The sequence below is a fragment of the Haplochromis burtoni genome, unplaced genomic scaffold (assembly GCF_018398535.1).
Source record: "Haplochromis burtoni strain Fernald_Lab_line unplaced genomic scaffold, NCSU_Asbu1 Contig_340, whole genome shotgun sequence".
NCBI lineage: Eukaryota > Metazoa > Chordata > Actinopteri > Cichliformes > Cichlidae > Haplochromis > Haplochromis burtoni.
In genome coordinates, this window is record NW_024582701.1 from 278,027 (window position 1) to 295,911 (window position 17,885).

General features: G+C 38.4%; 1 protein-coding gene across 3 annotated transcripts in view; it reads left to right on the forward strand.

Annotated features, from left to right (window-relative positions):
- The window catches only part of ctdp1 (CTD (carboxy-terminal domain, RNA polymerase II, polypeptide A) phosphatase, subunit 1), a 102,039-nt gene that overhangs the window by 30,144 nt on the left and 54,010 nt on the right, over positions 1-17,885 (forward strand). For 2 of the 3 annotated variants that reach the window (XM_005942580.3, XM_005942581.3), the window contains exon 12: positions 9,217-9,440. The exons of the other annotated variant lie outside the window; for it this stretch is intronic. In XM_005942580.3, coding sequence (XP_005942642.1) covers positions 9,217-9,440 — 224 coding nt within the window. The remainder of the gene's footprint in view (positions 1-9,216; positions 9,441-17,885) is intronic. 3 annotated transcript variants of the gene reach the window in all.

Sequence of the window (17,885 nt, forward strand, 5' to 3'; positions counted from 1 at the left end):
AAAGTTCTCCATGAGCTGCCCTCACGCTGAAAACATGAGCTCCGTGTACACTAACCCAGCATAAACAGAAATTGGTGAGAACAATGATTGCTGATTGGCTGCACAGAAATATGCTGAGCTCCCACTCTGGATTCCTACCTCACATATTGTAGCGCTTGCAGGCATATTGTTTTCTCCTGTGAGTTACCTTAATATAAAGAGAAAGTGATGTTTTTTTTAGGTAGGCGAACCAGTCCTACACCAAAACTTTAAGATTTAAGAAAGTTCTTTTCATAGCTAAGCTCCGGGGTACGTACTATTGGATTTTGTCCAGAAAAGTTGTTGGGTTGGTGTGATTCAGTTCAGTTTAATGTACCAGTTGACATAGCGCCATATGTGTGTGCAGGTGTATAAAAAAGATTGCAATTAATTAAATTAATTGAATTATTTGGAGCAGCTACAACGATCAATCAAGAGAAAACAGACACGGTTAGTTTGACACTTAATGTAACTGTGTGTTTGTAAAGCTCAGAGCCCAACCAATTTATTGGCTATCTGCTGATCTATCCATTTATTGATGTTGGCTTTTATAGCAGTCAATAAATAGAAAAGGGAAAAAAAAAGACATTTTTTACCAAATATCGGGATCAGTCTTAAATATCCGTCAGTCAGATGTTTTTTTTCCATCGGTGCATCCTCTTTGTGGAGGTCACAATGAAGAGTGGAGGAGAAGAAAGGTGTGCCATTTTTACACAGGTAAAAATTGATTGAATAAGACGGTCAAATCTTAGGCATAAAGAATAAATCAGGAAAGATTAAAGAAAATTTTTTTTATTTAATTTTGTTTTAGCTGTTGCGCTTATGTCTGTCCACTAAGGCTCACATTGTCTGTATTAATACCAGTATAAATGTTTACATTGTATAGCAAAGTCGTTGCTATAGCAACACTATGCTTTTTTTGTTCCCTGGTGTGAAAAACAGCCACATATCAGCCTTACGCTTTGTTCCAAAAATTACCAGGGAAAACACTAGCTAGGCAATTTTTCTCTTACTTATTTTTGGTTTAAGGATATATTGCTGTTATTATACTAATATTACTACTATATACTATTATTGCACTATAATGCTGCTGCTGGCAGCTTAAAGCAATAGATTCTCATTTTAAATTAGAAAGTTTGTCATCTGTGACTGCAGCTCTTTGGAATTAATTAATATTGAGTCTATATCACCCACCCCTACTGTCCACTTCTGTTTGGTAATTAAGGTAAGCTAAGTCTTTCATAGTTGTATGTGACTGAGGCTGGTGAGGGAATGCTGCTGTGTTTTTGTTTGTTTTTGCTGCACATTTTGAAAGATCAGTGCCATCTCCTGCTCCTGCAGCAGCAACATTATCTGTCGTCAGTTACACTGGTATGACTACAGACTGGATTGTATACAATACAAAGAGCACCAGTGAGAGTCACAGTAAAGGTATTTTATATGACCGACTCGATGAATAATTTAGTTACCTTATTAAGTACCCATCCAATCATACACACAGGTACAACTGTATTAAGCCGTAACGTTTGCCTTGTTCTTTATTCAATTGTATTTTATCTCTAGGTTTTTTTTTAGAAGCTGTCTTTATGTGTGTGCATAAACAGTTCACGGGAACAGTAGATCTAATAAGATGCATTTTAAGCGTTAGCAAATTTAAGGGTTGTAAGGATCGCTTTTGTTGAGAACAGTGGGGTCCAAATCCAGGCCTCGAGGGCCGGTGCCCTGCAGCTTTTAGATGTGTCCTTGAGCCATCACAGCTGATTTAAATGGCTAAATTACCTCCTCAGCATGTATTGAAGTTCTCCAGAGGCCTGGTAATGAACTAATCATTTGATTCAGGTATGTAGACCCAGGGTGATGTCTAAAACCTGCAGGACACCGGCCCATGAGGCCTGGAGTTGGCCAAACCTGGTCTAGAAAAAAACACAGGGGTCAACTTAAGGCTGCGATGCCCTGAAAAAACACTGGAGAAACCCTGGAGTTCCTAGATCAGCTGGCAAGTCTTTAATGAAAAGGTTAACTGGTTAGTTTGTTCAAGTAGAGCCGTCTGCTGTTGTCTCTTGCTTTTCCTTATCCTGTTGCAGCTGATATTTTGGATAAAAAGTTCAGTAACATTCACAAAGGCCATTTCATTGGCCTCAGTTATTCCTTCACCATTAAAGAGGAACTAAACCACCACTGAAAAAGTTGTCTGTAGTCATGATAAAACCCTTTAATAAAATGTATTTGTATAGAGAGCAGTTGCAAGTCTGCAGCTATTCACCAAGGGTTGTTCTGTTGACAGAAGAGAAAAGGTGTAATTGGCTAGAACGTGTACAGGACCTACATCACACTTGTCTTGTAGTCTGATCTTCACAGAAGGCAGTGATAATTTATTTAGCATCATAATGATTAAGCTGTTGTCTTATTTGGCATTGTGAAATTAATACATGATGGTAATAATAAACTCACAGTAGACCATGCCTTTTTAAAAAAAATAAAAACATTACATAGCTCCATAGGTGGAGGAGGTTGATGTATTTCTTGAAAGACTACTCCATTAGGAGCTAATGTGGCTAAAATGAACATCCATCTATGTCAGGTTGTTAAAAATTTTGGGTATTATTCATGTAAGTCTTTGGTATTGATGGATAGAAAAACCTTTATTAAATGCCATCACATATAATAATGGAGACAAAATGACAAATATCAGTGGACTGTAAAAGACCAGCCTGGTAAGGTGTAAGAGATACTTTATGCAAAGTAAGATGTCAGAGCAGAAATTTGATCAATGGCTGCTAATTTTCTCAGCCCAAGCTAATACTCATTCCGCCGGGCAACATCTGTTCAGTGCTCCCCCAAGTAAAGGCTTCTTCTAATTGCTGCCCTTTGTTTGATCATAATTGACTGTCGGCTTATTTCTCAGTATATGAATCTTAAAGTTAAGAGTTAAAAAGCGGAATTTTAGATCTGTGCTTGAGAGACACACAACTCAGACAGTAGCTGAGTCGTTGGTTCTCAAAGGCAACATGTTGGATGTAAAGACCTGACTGACTTTGATTTTAAAGGGTCAGTCGATTAATTGAAGCATCTGCCAGTCAGAAAGCTTTATTGGTTGCTTATGATCAGGTGGTTCTGAGTTCTGCAGGGGGTTTTTCTTCTGATTAATAATTCCAGTATTGATTCTGATTGGCATTTTTGTGGTATAATTACTATGTGTTGCTGCTCCAGCTCTGAACACTGTAGGACCTGCACAGATTGAAAGCAGAAGTGTAAATAAAAGTTTGGCCGATGCCCATTATTAGTAATCAGGGAGATTAAAACAAATGATTGAAGAAATGTTCTTTAAAAAAACCAAACAATTATTTGTCTTGTATGAATAAATGTATTATGGCAGGAAACCTGTCTTTCAGAACAATGCAGCTTAATTCCTAATGATTTCTATATCCTAATGCTTACAAGCATTAGGATATAGGATACAGTGTATAGGATACAGTGTATAGGATACAGTTACTCAAGCATGATCTTGAGTAACTGCTGTCATTGTTCTGTTTGTGGTCCTTTTAAATATGCTTTTGTATCCTTTGTATTTTTAGTGGGTTTTTTTGTTTTTTCCCCACATGCTGCGTCCTGCAGTTTCTTTGTTTTCTTTTTTAAATAAGCCATCAACCTGCCAGAGACTACAAAACAAAAGCTGACATTTTTAGATGTCCCTGAGCGTACATATTAAAAAATGTGAGTTGCTCCTTCGTAAATAACATCAACAAACAACAGTCAGCGAAGTCACTGTCAGATATTTTGTGACTCTTTGTTTGTAGATGGGCATCTCTGCATGTGCCTTTTATTAGTTTGCCTTACTTTAGATATTCCAGCCAATCCAGTTATTGCAAGATTATTTTCGCACAGCTGTACCCTAGTTTTAACCAGCTTACATTTGAACTACAACTCTGCAAAGGTAAACTAAATCTAAAGCTCCAAGCTGCTGCTTCAGACTGTGAGCGTGATACTCATTGTTGCTCTGTGCTTTTAAACCGGTATTAATGTCAAGTAACTAATCAAATCACATTTGTAACTCCGAGTATTTTATCATCATTCTGTTAAAAAAGAAAACAAATGCTGAATAGCCACCTCAGCTTTACAGGGCTCAAAGAATTGGATCCAGATGACTCAAATGTCTCGTGAAGTGTTTCTCAACAGGTCGCAGCTGCTTTGGCAGCCTGTGAACGGCCAAAAGAATATTTGCCACAGGTGATCTTCTATTCTGTAAAACACGATACATTTACTGTGGTTTGTCTGCATCTTACGACTGAGTGATAATCAAAACACGTTCTTGTGTCGTCAGTCTGTTTCCTTCACCTCTTCGCCACCTCCCTCGAACACATTTATCATCACAGTCAACTTTGGGAGGGTCAAAAACAAGGCGAACACAATAGTTTAGCAGCGGAGATATTTAGCTGTAAATAGATTCCGTTCCCTGTAATCGCACTTGCACTAAACTTATTCACTCACTACTTCCAGCTTGCAGTGATAAGACCAAAAGCATGCCTCTAAACAAGCTTTGAGGGGGCGTCGTGCTGTGCTTTGAAAAGTTTGACGGTGGGCTCTTTGGTTGGCCTTTGATTATATCCAGGAGAGAAAAAAAAGGAGAAAAATCTGTGGGAAGTTTGCCTTGCTCTTTGTGAGGATTGTTAATGCTTCCGTTTCTGCCAAGGTTGTAAGAACCCTACCTGACAGAGTGAACTGTACATTGGTCTTTGAAAGGAAATGATCAGAAGCCGACGGGGCTTTCTGTACAGTGGCTCCATGGTGAGTAGCAGACAGGAACTGTTCTGATGCACACACAGTACATGTAAGTGTTTTGCTCTTAAATTGATACATACTGTGCTTTTTCCCCTGTCTGTGGAATAAAGACCTGTTTTCTAAGAACCTATACTACTGCTATTCTGCTCTACTGGCATACCTTTTATAATGGTAGAATGTAATATCAATCAGCCATTAGCTTCGTGCCAATGGCTGATTGTTTCAATTCAATTCAATTTTATTTATATAGCGCCAAATCACAACAAAAGTCGCCTCAAAGCGCTTCATAGATACAGAGAAAAGCCCAACAATCATATGACCCCCTGTGAGCACTTTGGCGACAGTGGGAAGGAAAAACTCCCTTTTAACAGGAAGAAACCTCCAGTAGAACCAGGCTCAGGGAGGGGCGGCCATCTGCTGCGACAAGTTGGAGCAAAAGAAGAAAAACAGGATAAAGACATGCTGTGGAAGAGAGACAGAGGTTAATAACAGATATGATCAGTGATCAAATGTTGTTTTGCACATTTATATTACATTGAATCTGCCTTGTTCTAGTTTTGTGTCAGTAACTCTACTTATGGTAGACTGTATAAAAGATATATGTAGCTTCTGGATCTGAAAACTACCTGAAACCCGCTTTCTTTTTATTGGCCATTAGGGGGGTGCGAGGTTTGTGGTTGCAAAGTAATTTTCACTGTGTAGAGATCTCGGATAAAACAGACCTCAGCTCCCTTGCTTAACTAACTTGTAGAGATGCTAGTTTAACGTGTCATAATAATGGAATAATGGGATGGTACTAATGAGGTCACTCAACCCTATTCTTGATGCCAGTATGAGCAGATTTGAAGGTGTTTCATGTGCTGTGATTTGTAAGCCAGAGCCTGAGATGTATCACTGAGAGCACAACGCTCCTTCAAAACTTCTTAATAAGCATGCCATTACTCCCTGTTCCATTGTGTTGTGATGTAGGTAGGTCTTACTCATCAAACTGTTGAGCATTTTAGGGTAACTATTGTGCAAATTTGGTACTTGCTAGTTAGCCGAGTAAGTTAGGAGCTGAGATATGCAAGCTAGGCTAACTGGCTCTTTTTTAGAAGATGGTCTTCGGAAAAAGAGAGCTTGCTAGTTGTAGATTCCAAATGTTGGCACCAAATCTAAGTAGAGTCATTTCGTGTCATTTGAACACCTGTTCAGTTATCAGGAAGAAAGGAGAAATCATGTTTAGAGTTACAAATTAAGAAAATATTGCTCCATTTTTGGCTTTCTGACATGGGATACTCTGGATATGTTCATGGAAGTTTTCCTTCCCACTGTTACCAAGTGCTTGTCCAAAGGCGGTCATGTGATTGTTAAGTTTTCTCTTTATTATTGTGTTTTTTTTTTAAAGTTTTGATATATAAATAGAATCTAATTGAATGTCCTTTTTGCTAAAGTATTTGGCTGCACAGAGCCTAAGATGGCTGAGCGGTTTGCAGCCTACACAAACATACTCCGATTCAGTCCTGCAGTTCAATTTGGATGACTTAATGTGTAGATCTAATGCCGATTGGTTGTGAAGTGGAAGGGAACAGAATTCACTACAAACAGCAGAGGTGCAAGAAGCTGCTGTTGGTGCTTTTCATTGCTTTTAAAGTCAGTTTCACTTCAGCTTTTTACCCCTCAGCTGTGAAAGGCCGATAGGGTATTGTTGTCACCCTGCCGGGTGAGCAGGCGGGCAGCGTGGACTCCCGAGTTTGTGAATGCAATAACTCGAGAACAAGGCGACAAGGAGTTTGAAATTGTTACCACAGGTATATCTACTAGGAGCCTGAGGAGTAGTATCATTGACTGCCAGTATCTCTGTATATTATAATTTTGTTCTTTTCCACAGCCGGGAAGGACTTCCAGCACATCAACCGTAGTCTTTAGGCTGGTTGTTTGTGACACTGCAGTCTGGTGAAGTGCTTGTTTCCATCAAGGTTAAATATAGTAGCTGCAGTGTCAGAACCTCATATGTGTTGGTTCAAATGTCTGTTTATCATAACTGTAAACCTGAGAATGTTAACTTTATTTAGATGAAATAGCTTTCCTAAGCCAGTTTTTACAAATGTTTTGTACACGGTTCTGCTTTCTAATAAACAGCCCATCTGTCCCTCCTCATATTTTGATTGTAGTAACAGAAAAATAGAACCCATTTAAATCCTTAGCAGCTGCCACAGAGACGAGGCTAAACGATTGTTAGTGTTCGCTTTCATGGTAGATCGTCGTGGGCAAACTGGACTGAGATGATCATATTTTAGAAGGAATTAATGATGAATATTCATTTGTTTTCCTGACAGACATAAAAAGAAAAACTGTTTTATTTGTCTTACACTGCAATTTATTGGTGCCCTAAAGGGTTAAGCTGATTCAAATTTGATTCAGCAAATGGAACACGAGGAACAACCTGACCTCCTTTTTAAAAATTTTTTCTTTCTCCATTTTTACATCAGACTTATTACTACTGGCACTTTTACCCTCTACCTTAACCAAGGCACACTGTGTTGTTCATGTTACCACCAACAAAACCTGGTTTGATGTCAGACGTGATCCTGACTTACGCCCCTCTCATTAATCTCACTTTCCCGGAGCTTGATGCTTGTTAAGGTCAAAGACTGGACATTTGCTGAGGCTATATTCATTCCTATTGATCTGAAAGCAGCCAGTTGGGTAGTTTGTTGGTCCGTAGCCATTGCCATTATAAATTGAGCAGCTAATACAATAAAGGATTGATGAGCTTTTGTTATTGGTTTTTTGTTGTTGTTGTTTTTTAAATAGTGTAATATTTTTTAATTAACTTTGTGATAAAATTCATCAAAATGGAAATATTAAAATAAAAGTTGACATTTTTACAGGAAGTTTGTATGGCATTGACTGTTTGACAGTGCAACCGTCTCTCTAATTTAATTTAACAAGCCAGCAAATAAACCAATGTTAAACTGTAATCCTTATGAGAGTTATATAGGATAAACAAAGGAAGACATAAAATAAGCAGCACATAATTAGATTATTAATATTATTTTATTTTGTTTATCTTTGAACTAATACAACAGTACCTGCATCAAACATCTGATTCCAGCTTCTTTAATCCCCCCAACTTTAATCACCGTCATTACAGTACAGCATATTACCCAATTATATGGAAAAGGGAAAGTGCTTTCCAGATATAATTACATGCATAATTAGAATCTGTAGTGGATCAACCGAACAGACTAATGTACAAGGTTCTCCTTGATGATAATTTGAACAGGAATTAGTCCTTTAATAGAGCTTTTCATCATCTGAAATTTAATGGCAAACAATGAAATGTGCTAATCTTTACCTTGCTGCAGTACTCTCCAGAGATTTGGGCACCCACTACACTTATTTTCTGTTTCATGTTTTCCTTTTTGGAGGCTCACAGCTCTTAAGAAATTCTTATATATTGTATTTATCTTATATAATGTTGGTGCAGTCCCTCAGTTCTTTCACTTCCTGAAAAAAAAAGCTTCCTGTAGCTCCTCATCCCCTTTAAGCCAGCTTTCATCTGATTGGCTGCTCCTCAATTTAAAAAAAAAAGGTTTAGGCAGGCGATGAGTGAGGCTTCCTGAGCCAGAGCTGTGTACCTGAGATGACCATATTCGTGATAGGCTTCCTGTTTGATATTTCAGAGTCAAGAGTAGAGAGGAAAGTGTCCTGGAAGCCTTTGGCTCACAGCTGTTACAAAGACTGACCTCATTATTACCTTGCTCTTGGTCATGCTTTAATTAGCATAAAGAACTAGTAGTGCATAAGTCTGCGTTTGTATGTGTGTGTGTGTGTGTTGGTGTGTGTTGGTTAGAGAGAATAGGAAAACACATAAAAATGAGCCAAAGGAAAACATCTTTTGTTAATTTTTGTGGTCTTACATAAAGATCTGAAATGTAAATGAATAAAAGAAAACAACAATTCTTATCATGAAATAAATATTTAAATCCAAATTTATGTGCTGCAGTCATGGGCCTTTCTCTTAGGTATTTTGTTTAGTGTCCTTTATGTCAGTGTTCTCCAGTAATGCACAATGTCTGTAGATGTGTAACTGTTCCTCCGCACCGAATCTTTGGTTGGAATTTGTTAAATGCATTTTCACTGAAAGGCTGAGGGCATAAACAGACATTCTCTCACAGCCATATTCACTAAAGATTCCCAGGATTCAGTGGAGCTTTATGTATTATTTGCCAGATGTTTCTTATAGAAATAAAGACATGTTGATTTAATTTGTATTCCGTGGAGGAAGGGAATTAATGAATCCAATTTGCACTTGAGAGGAGGCCAAAATGCAAAATGAAAAGGGTATTTGTGGCATTTACAGTGTGAATTCATGCTGCTGTTAAAGAAGATAAAAATGTGCTCACAAAGCTCCTTTTAACAAAAATATAATAGGTGGATGACATCTTAGGCGAGGAGAGCGACAACGAGAGTGAGGGCCGAGGGAAGGAGAAGCCAGGTAACGAGGAGATGGAGGATGAAGAGGAGCAGCAGCAACAGCACCAGCAGGCAGGAGCTGGACAGACGGTGGGAAGGAGACTCGGTCCTCAGGCGCTGAGCATCGATGAGAGGCTTCAGACTCCATCCAATGTGGCCAGTCAGTGTCAAAGTGTGGCAAGGTGAGGCACAGAACTTTTTATCTCTTGCCGTTTAACTCCCCCCGCTGCAGCTTTTTGGGCCTCAAACACAGGCATCGTGGGATAGAGGGAAGTCATAAAGTTATTCTAAAGTTACAACCATCTACATGCCAGATATTTACTATTACTGCCCCCCGATGCTTGCACTCACTGTCAGTGATGCTCATCTTGCATAAACATGTCTAGGTGAGAAGTATGCTAAGCTTAAATTATAGTTTAACAAGTCCATAGGGGAATCTTGCAAAATGTACTGTATATTTTCAGGGTCTTATTTCTCCGATGACTATTAACATAACACACCACTTCATCAGCACTACTTTGCTGAAGCCAGACGGTCTGGTCCGTTGCCATGGAGACTAATTCCAAACAGACAGCAGGCGCTCGAAGAGTTCTGAGCATATGAGAGTCTCTTATTGCTGAAAAACACGCCGAGTCGTCAGACTGCCAGCGTTTAATCTCACAGGACAAAGTATTTTGCTGTCTTTGGTACATTCAGAGTGTGGATTATTATGAAATTAAGCATTTCTCATTAAAATGCGCTGCAGTCTACAGAAGCATTCTGCCCAAAACTATTTTTTTGATGTATGAAAAGCCTCTCCAAGAGATGGAAATGGCAAGCATGAATTAGACCCAGACAATCTGGTTCCAGATAAGAAAAAAAAATTGTCAAGGTTAAATAATACAGATATCAATCAATAATACAGATATTCCTGGATGTTACAACATGCACACATATTTTAGGATGGCAGAAAGTAATATAAAACTGCCACAGTTTAGTTTAGGGATGTTTTGGGGTTGTAAATAACCTCTGTCTAAGCATGCACCACATTTGCTAGTCCTCTGAAATAATACTACTACAGATATGAAAGTTGCATTTCATTCATCATGGAATTGTTTTATTTTTGGGATTAATTCCAACACTAAGCTATATTTCTTTCTCTTCATGTGTGCTAACATGGAGTGTGTGCATGTTAACTTGTGTAGCAAAATCCTGTATTGAGTAGATAAGGTTAGCCAATTCATTTAATCGCCTCATTGTGCTAAGTTGTAGTTAGCTGATCGCTAGCAAAAGCATATCTGTGTACAAGTTCTAACTGGCTTAAAGACTTTGACACTTATTGTGTATCATTTCAAATAGATATGTGAAATAGATCTGTAGCCCGCCAGCTAACACGCAGACAGTTAGCTGAAACATGTTTTGGGTATTTTTGATGATACTGAATTTTTTTTTGTTTTACATACTCAATTTTACATTTCCTTTAATGATGCATCTAATTAATATATTTTAAAATAAAATCAAAAATGCAGTAGATCACTAAAGTCAATCAGTATTCACAGTATGCCATTGCCGTGTTGTCCTAAACAAGCTAAAATTTGCAAATACAGTGTGTGGAGAGTGGCTGCAATGCACACCTGCAGTGGGGAAAATGTAAATGCATAATTTCTACATAGGAATATTGTGATAACGCACCGAGGCCTGAAACTGTGGGTTTTGTTTTTTGTTTTTTTGTTTTTTTTAAACCTATATATGGGTGTTGATCTAACTGTGAGGCTTGAGGTGCGCCCTCCTTTCATTTCAAATATTCGTTTCCTTTTGCGTTCTGAATTTCAGGACTCCTGTCATTTGTTCTATTGACTCAAATACAGCGTAGTGTTGTACTGCACCTGTTAGTGCATTTTACCTCTGCCACTCCATATGGTGCTTTTGTTGAGCACCTCTAGTACCTAATGCACCTAGCAATTGTGTATAAGTATTAAATATGTACTTCAGGCCTAAATATTTGTTGTGTTGTATATTATAAAGAAAAGATCTGCTAAGCTAAACTCCAGCTTTGACGAGGTAGACGGAGAAACTCCACAGCTTCCACCCTGAGCTCTTTAGATAATAGCACTAATATTTGACCGTTGCACCTTTTTCTCAAGACTTGGGTTTCCTTGTGTAATTCAGCGTTCAGCCTCACTGCTCTGACTGTCAGAGCATAAAATTGAGTATTTTTCTACATTGCATTCACCCAGAAGCCTCTCCTTTTTTCTCCCTATGAATGGTTTTGGCTGTGGCTCAGTATCCATGGTTGCCCAGACATGTCAGTCCATCTGTCACCTGGTCTGACAACTTTGGTTGCCGCTAATGAGTGAAGCCTGAAACGCACTGTCCACAGTGTTGTTTACTGGTTGTTGAAAACCTTTGCAAGTCCACCTCCAGTCTGTGCGGTGGTGCAGAGGAGCAGCACATGATTAAACAGCCTGACACACAAGGGGAAGGGGTGTAAATTTGATTCTGAAAGCAGTGTGGACTGAAATTGGCTGGTAGGTGTTTGGTTCCTTCCATGAAAAGACACCAGCGACAGTCTAATAATATCACCCTGTGCTCACCACTGTGATGCTCTGACAACTGTTTCTGTTTGTAAAGAATATTCAGCTCACAGGTTTTTGTTGTATGAGGTTAAAATTGCACTCAGGAGCGTTGAATTCCTTTCTGTGCGTTTAGCTTGACTGACCACTGTTTCTCTCCAGTTTCCACTGATATTTTACAAGTTAGCCTAGTTAGTTTTCATGTGTAAATAATAGTAAAGTACCACAAAGGAACCAGCATTGTTCTCATATACAAATCATTCACCGATTAAAACAGCACAGAACAACTTTGAAGCTGAACTGCTTGAAGGTGTCATGTGTTGATTTTAAATCTGAGCTACTGATATTTCTCCTTCTGTAGTTTTTTTTAATTTTCATTTTACTGTTTATAAACATTTATGATGAATTAATGCAAGAAATTAATTCGTGGCAGCTTCTGAGGGTGAAAACTGAAGCCAGCATCTAAGTCCTGAGACATGCAGTTCTTTGACTGAACACTCGAGGCTTTCTCCAATAGTCGCGATATCTTTTGGTAAAATAACAAACTTAAAAGAAATAAAATTAATTTAGACTAAACAGAAAATGTAACTTTCACTAACAAAAACACAACAAGCCTTCATTAAGCTGTATCATCTAACCAGTCTGGTATCAGACCACGTTCACAGGTTATCTTTATATTTTAATAGAAACAGCTGGAAACGCGTTCGTCTTTCACTCTACCTGTGCTCACCGTGTCGGTAGCGGCTCCGCCTCTTTGCTCTCGCGGTGTGCAAACAGACTCTGTGTTTTTGTTTATAACTGGAGTCATGTGGGCTGAATGTTGTCAGACTTTTATTCAAACGCTGCTCCTGAATACGTTTGTATTGCAGGTCTGTATTTTGCCTCAGTTGTGGTTGAAACGCTCATGTTTCCATAGTGACAGTTGCATGCTGCAGAGCGTGCATTGACCGAAGCATCGGAGCACAGAATTAGTGTGGAGAATTTTTTATGATTGAATTATTTGAATTAGTCGATGAATCGTTGAAGCCCTACTGTTAACTAACATAAAGAGTGTGACACGTGAAATGGATGCTGACAGAGAACATAGTATGAATACGAAAAATAAGGCTTTAAATTCCCCATAAACCTGTTTAAAAATCATATAGATGTTAATAATCACTGTATGTGCAACTACGTTTGTGCAAAGTTTTATTCAGATTAGTTCATTCGTGAAGGAGGAGATGGGATACATCCAGACGTATACATACATACATACATACATACATACATACATACATACATACATACATACATACATACATACATACATACATACATACATACATACATGCTACAGCTGCTACAATCATGATGGTAAGATTATTATTCTGCCTCCAATTAGTAGTTTGTAAGTTTGTAACATGTTTTTTTCTTCTATAAATCCAACAGAATAATAGTTCAGATTTGACAGTACATACGTTGAGTCTTTCTGTTAGCAGGTATTTATTTGCATGTGTAGTAGGAGGCCAAATAAAACACTATGCATAACACCATTTCTAAAATGTCAAAGATGCAAAGCTGAGCCATTTACTAGAGAGGGGGGAAACATCCTCAGTATCCGCCTCTGACTGTCTACAAGACCCTGTTAATGTAATTTTCCTGTCTGACACAGAAAAGTATTTGATTTTATTGTTGCCCAGTGGGCCATTAGAGACAGTTTAACATTTCTAGAAGAATTCATATAGCGGCTTCCTGTTTTAGAACGGAGTAAGTGGGACCTCTGGTCCTCCGGGAGATGGCTTAATAGTTGCCATTCTGTCAGTCTCCATCCTGGCTCTTCCACTTCCTTGTATTTGGTACAAAACAGGCATACATCTGTTGCTAAGATACTGTAGTGATGCAAATGTCTCTGTTTTGTTCTTGCCATCATTCAGGATCTGCTTCAGCCTTTCTTGTTTCCATTTAAAGTGAAAACAACGCTGCTCTTATTACGGTTCTTTTCAAGCTTCCTGTTCACCAAATTTAGACAGCTAACTGCAGGTAAATAATAACGTCCTGCTTTTATCAGATTTTTCTTTTTAGAAATACACCCTGTAAAGCAGGGAATTTGCACCTACGGCGCCAGCAATTTGTTTCTTAAGAAATAAAGCAGCACTTTTTGTTCTGAGGAGCAAAGCTGACAAAAACTATCTGAGAAAACGCAGTAGATTTATTCAGTTTTGCTGTTTAGTTGCACAAATCATTCCACTTGGATGATTAGATGCTCAGTCTTTTTAAAATGCACTGAAAGATGAACAGCTTGTAAGAATCTCCATTGGGCTGATTCCACTCCCTTGTTTGTTTGTTTGCTGATTTAAAGTGCTTTATTTTGGTGAATCAGCTGTGACTCGGTGCACATTCAGGGCAGCAAGTAATGTGGCACATGCAGGGGATCAGTTGAGATTCTGCTTTGTTGACTGTGCACACAGTACATCACAGTGCATTTTATTGTCTAACTAACTGATGCAAATAGCAGCAAAACTGAAATACAGATGTGGATAAAGAAGAAGCAATAATGTAGAATCAACAATAGACCAGTGAGTTAGTGAGATAAGTTAAATTCACTTTTGTCTGTATACAATACAACAACACTCACCTCAAGGCGCCTTGTTGTAAGGTAAAGACTCTAATAATCCAGAAAAAAACTGTACAATGAGCATTTGGTGACAGCCGTCTGCTGTGAGCGAATGTGGGTGAGGGGATATTTAACTTTTAGAAGCACAATAATAAATTTAGCAATGTAGCAAAGTAACGTATAAATATTGGAACTTGGTCACAAAAGTTGTTAATCCAGACAGCTTTATGGGTGTATATAATTCATATATGATTTAATACTGTGCTGTTAATTCACTGTAATTGTAGACGTGAGGCATGAGTGGAAAAGCAGAGCCGTGTTGGCCTTGGTGCATCTCTGCTCTCTCTGTGTGTGACAAAGGAGACACCAGGGAGCTGATTTCCTGCTTTATAGCCTGCACCAACAAGAAAGCATCAAATCACAGCTGACATCGGACACGTACAGCAACACAACGATCAGTCTTCCACAATCTATAACTAATGGACGGATATAAGCTGTAGAGGTCAAACAGATCATTTGTAACATTTGCCTTGCTCTTTTTTTCCTTCTTCTTTATGGGTTTGGAAATTGCTAACAGGAACAGTTGGCTAATAAGACTCATTAGCTAACTTATTAGTTGTAAAACCGAAAGAAATCCATTGTTAGAGTTGAAACAATCATGGTGCCGTAGTTGCTGAATTCACCTGCAACTGACCTGAACTTAAAAGTGAATAGTTTTTTGCTTTCTCACCATCTTTCTTCATGTTTTCAGCTACAATCAAGGATTAGTGTCTTGTGGAAATGGGCTTTAGAAGTTGAAGTTGGTATCTAGTTCAACTATTTATGTTTCCAGGCCACCACCTGTGTCTTTAATACAACTTATTTAACCACAAAATGTTCATGCTAACCCAAGTCCTACATGTCATTGTCTTTAAGGTAAATAAATAGAATTTTGACATTTAAGATGGATAATAATAATAAGGAATGATTGCTCACATCAGGAAGTAGGCTATGTACTGTTTCACATAAAGTGATCCAGATAAAGCACTCTTTTCAAATGTTGCGTTAAACAGCTAATAGTAAACATTAAGCTAAGTCTTTGTGCAGAAAATATCAGCGCTCAGATATCCGTCAGCTTCTGCCAAACAAAATGTTTTGAGTTTTACACAGAAGTTTCCACAAAAGTCTTTTCATTGTGTTATGTTTACACTTTATAATTCTTCACATAGTAGAATTAAAAAGACAAGTTTAACTTCAAATCTCAGTAACCTTGGAAAGAGTTGACTATTTTTAATAAACAGTTAACAGGGTCGGGTTGAACAAGGACTCAATATTAGTAAGTATGCTGCAGCAAGAAGTGTAGGAATGACTTATGGATAATCTGGATGCATTTCCTTTCAGAGAGTGTTCCTCTGGGTTGTTGCTGATGTGTTTTGAACAGTTTCATTACTGTCTCCGCGAATTAACTACAGAGCAAAAGGAAGAATTTACTCATCTTGTTCAGTCAAAATCACCCAAACCCCGTCTGTCTTAACTTTCTGTCACAACATGAAATGTCTTTAATAAAAGAGTAAGAAAGCCTTTGAAGACAGAGGAAAAAATCCAGTGGGCTGGTGTTTTTCAGGGATTTGTTGGTGTCATTAGCTGCTGGTCAGGATTGATGTGAAAGATTTTTGATGAGAAGAAACACTCTGACAGATTTAAGATTATACAAGAAGGTTTGAGGTTTTGAGGGTCACTGCGGAAGAGGGATGAACCTGAATTTTTCAAAACTGAATTCAATGGTTTTGAAGCTAGTGCAATTTTGTTAGCAATGAGGTAGCTAGCTTTCACTGCAGCATCACTGATGTCTCAGCTGTGAGTAAACACAGACTGCTGTTTCTTCAGACCCGCCAACAGTTCATTCACCTTCTCTCTTCTCCGCTGTCCTTGAAAGTTGTCATATTTGTCGGCATGAAGACTCACATAGTGGCGACGGAGGTTATATTCTTTCAGCACTGCAACATGCTGGGAACACACCAAACATACAGCTTTCCCATTCACTTCCGTGAATAAATAGGAGGATGACCATTTTTCTTGGAACACTCTGCACTCTGCATCCACTTTTCTCTTTTTTGACAGAGACATATTGGGGCAATGAGGGTGCCAAAGCACATCAGGTTTAAATTTCGCGGGCAAAACAAAGTAGCTCACAATTGCTATTGCGCCATCCAATGGACACAATTGGAACAGCAGTTTCTTTATTGAAAAATTGCTGCTCATTTTTATACTTTACAAAATCATCTCACGGGCCGGATTAAACCCGTTTGCGGGCCTGATCCGGCCCGCGGGCCGTACGTTTGACACCCCTGCCTTAGTGACTCATGTGGACATGTTGAGGTGATGTCATTAAAATAAAGGAATCTATGTCTGAAAAGTTGCTTGACAGTTGAAACCATGGTTTATATAGGATGTTTCATAAGAACTGCTGCTCATCATTGGCTCACATTGGTATTTTTCTTTTTTTTTATAGCATATTGGCATGTCAACATCTTTCAGTTCAAAGCAGGGTTTCAGCAGGGTTGCACTGTTGACGTTTTCATTTGTGGAAAATGGAACATTCAGACAAAGGCGAGCAAGATATTAATGTTCTGATTGGCTTCATTCAGACATGATGAGACATTTATTACTGACCTCACACTCAAGAATGATCGGTGTTTAGTCTTGTTTAAGACTGCTTTCTGTAGCCTCTTTAATACATATATGAGAGTACACATGCACATGTTAGGCTGGGACTTACTGTAAAAGTATAACTGGTTAAACTCTGTGGGTTGGGTGCCCTGCATGGAGGTTTCTGTTTTTTTTAGATGAAGACACAGGAGTGACAGATTTTTGCCAGATTGAACATGATGTAATGAGCCTTATTAATATGTATTTATTTTTATGTGAAGCAATACAAATGCTATCTAGTTTGACTTGTAAGTTTAATGAAGCCAGCTTTTAAACCAAAATAGTCTTGCAGTCTCTTTGGTTTGTTAATTTGCTATCAGGTGAAAGAACTGCTTTCTGCTGGGGCTGGTCTCAGCTGATATTCTTTACATATGTCATCTGTCAGGTCATTATTTCAATTTACAGCAGTATTTCACACAGTAGTTTGCAATTTGCTTGGCTCCAAACCACCATGTTCTGCACTCACTGCTGACAGTATTGGATGGTGATAAAGATGTATCTGTGATGAGGAAAAATTGCTCTTATGCTTTAAAATAAATGTGGGTTAATACTGCTCTTTTTCCTTTTTTTATTCATTGATAAATTGACCAGAATTTAATAAGAAAGGAGGCTATAGAGGCAGAAACAGCAGCTGTAACATGCCTATTTCTCTGAATGGGTTGTTCAGCAGGGGGTGGTTCAGTGGTTAGCACTGTTGCCGCACAGCAAGAAGCTAGTTCAAATATACAGTAACTCCTATCCTGTAATATAGTAATTATAGTACAGACTCATTATCTGTGACAGCGCTAATCCTC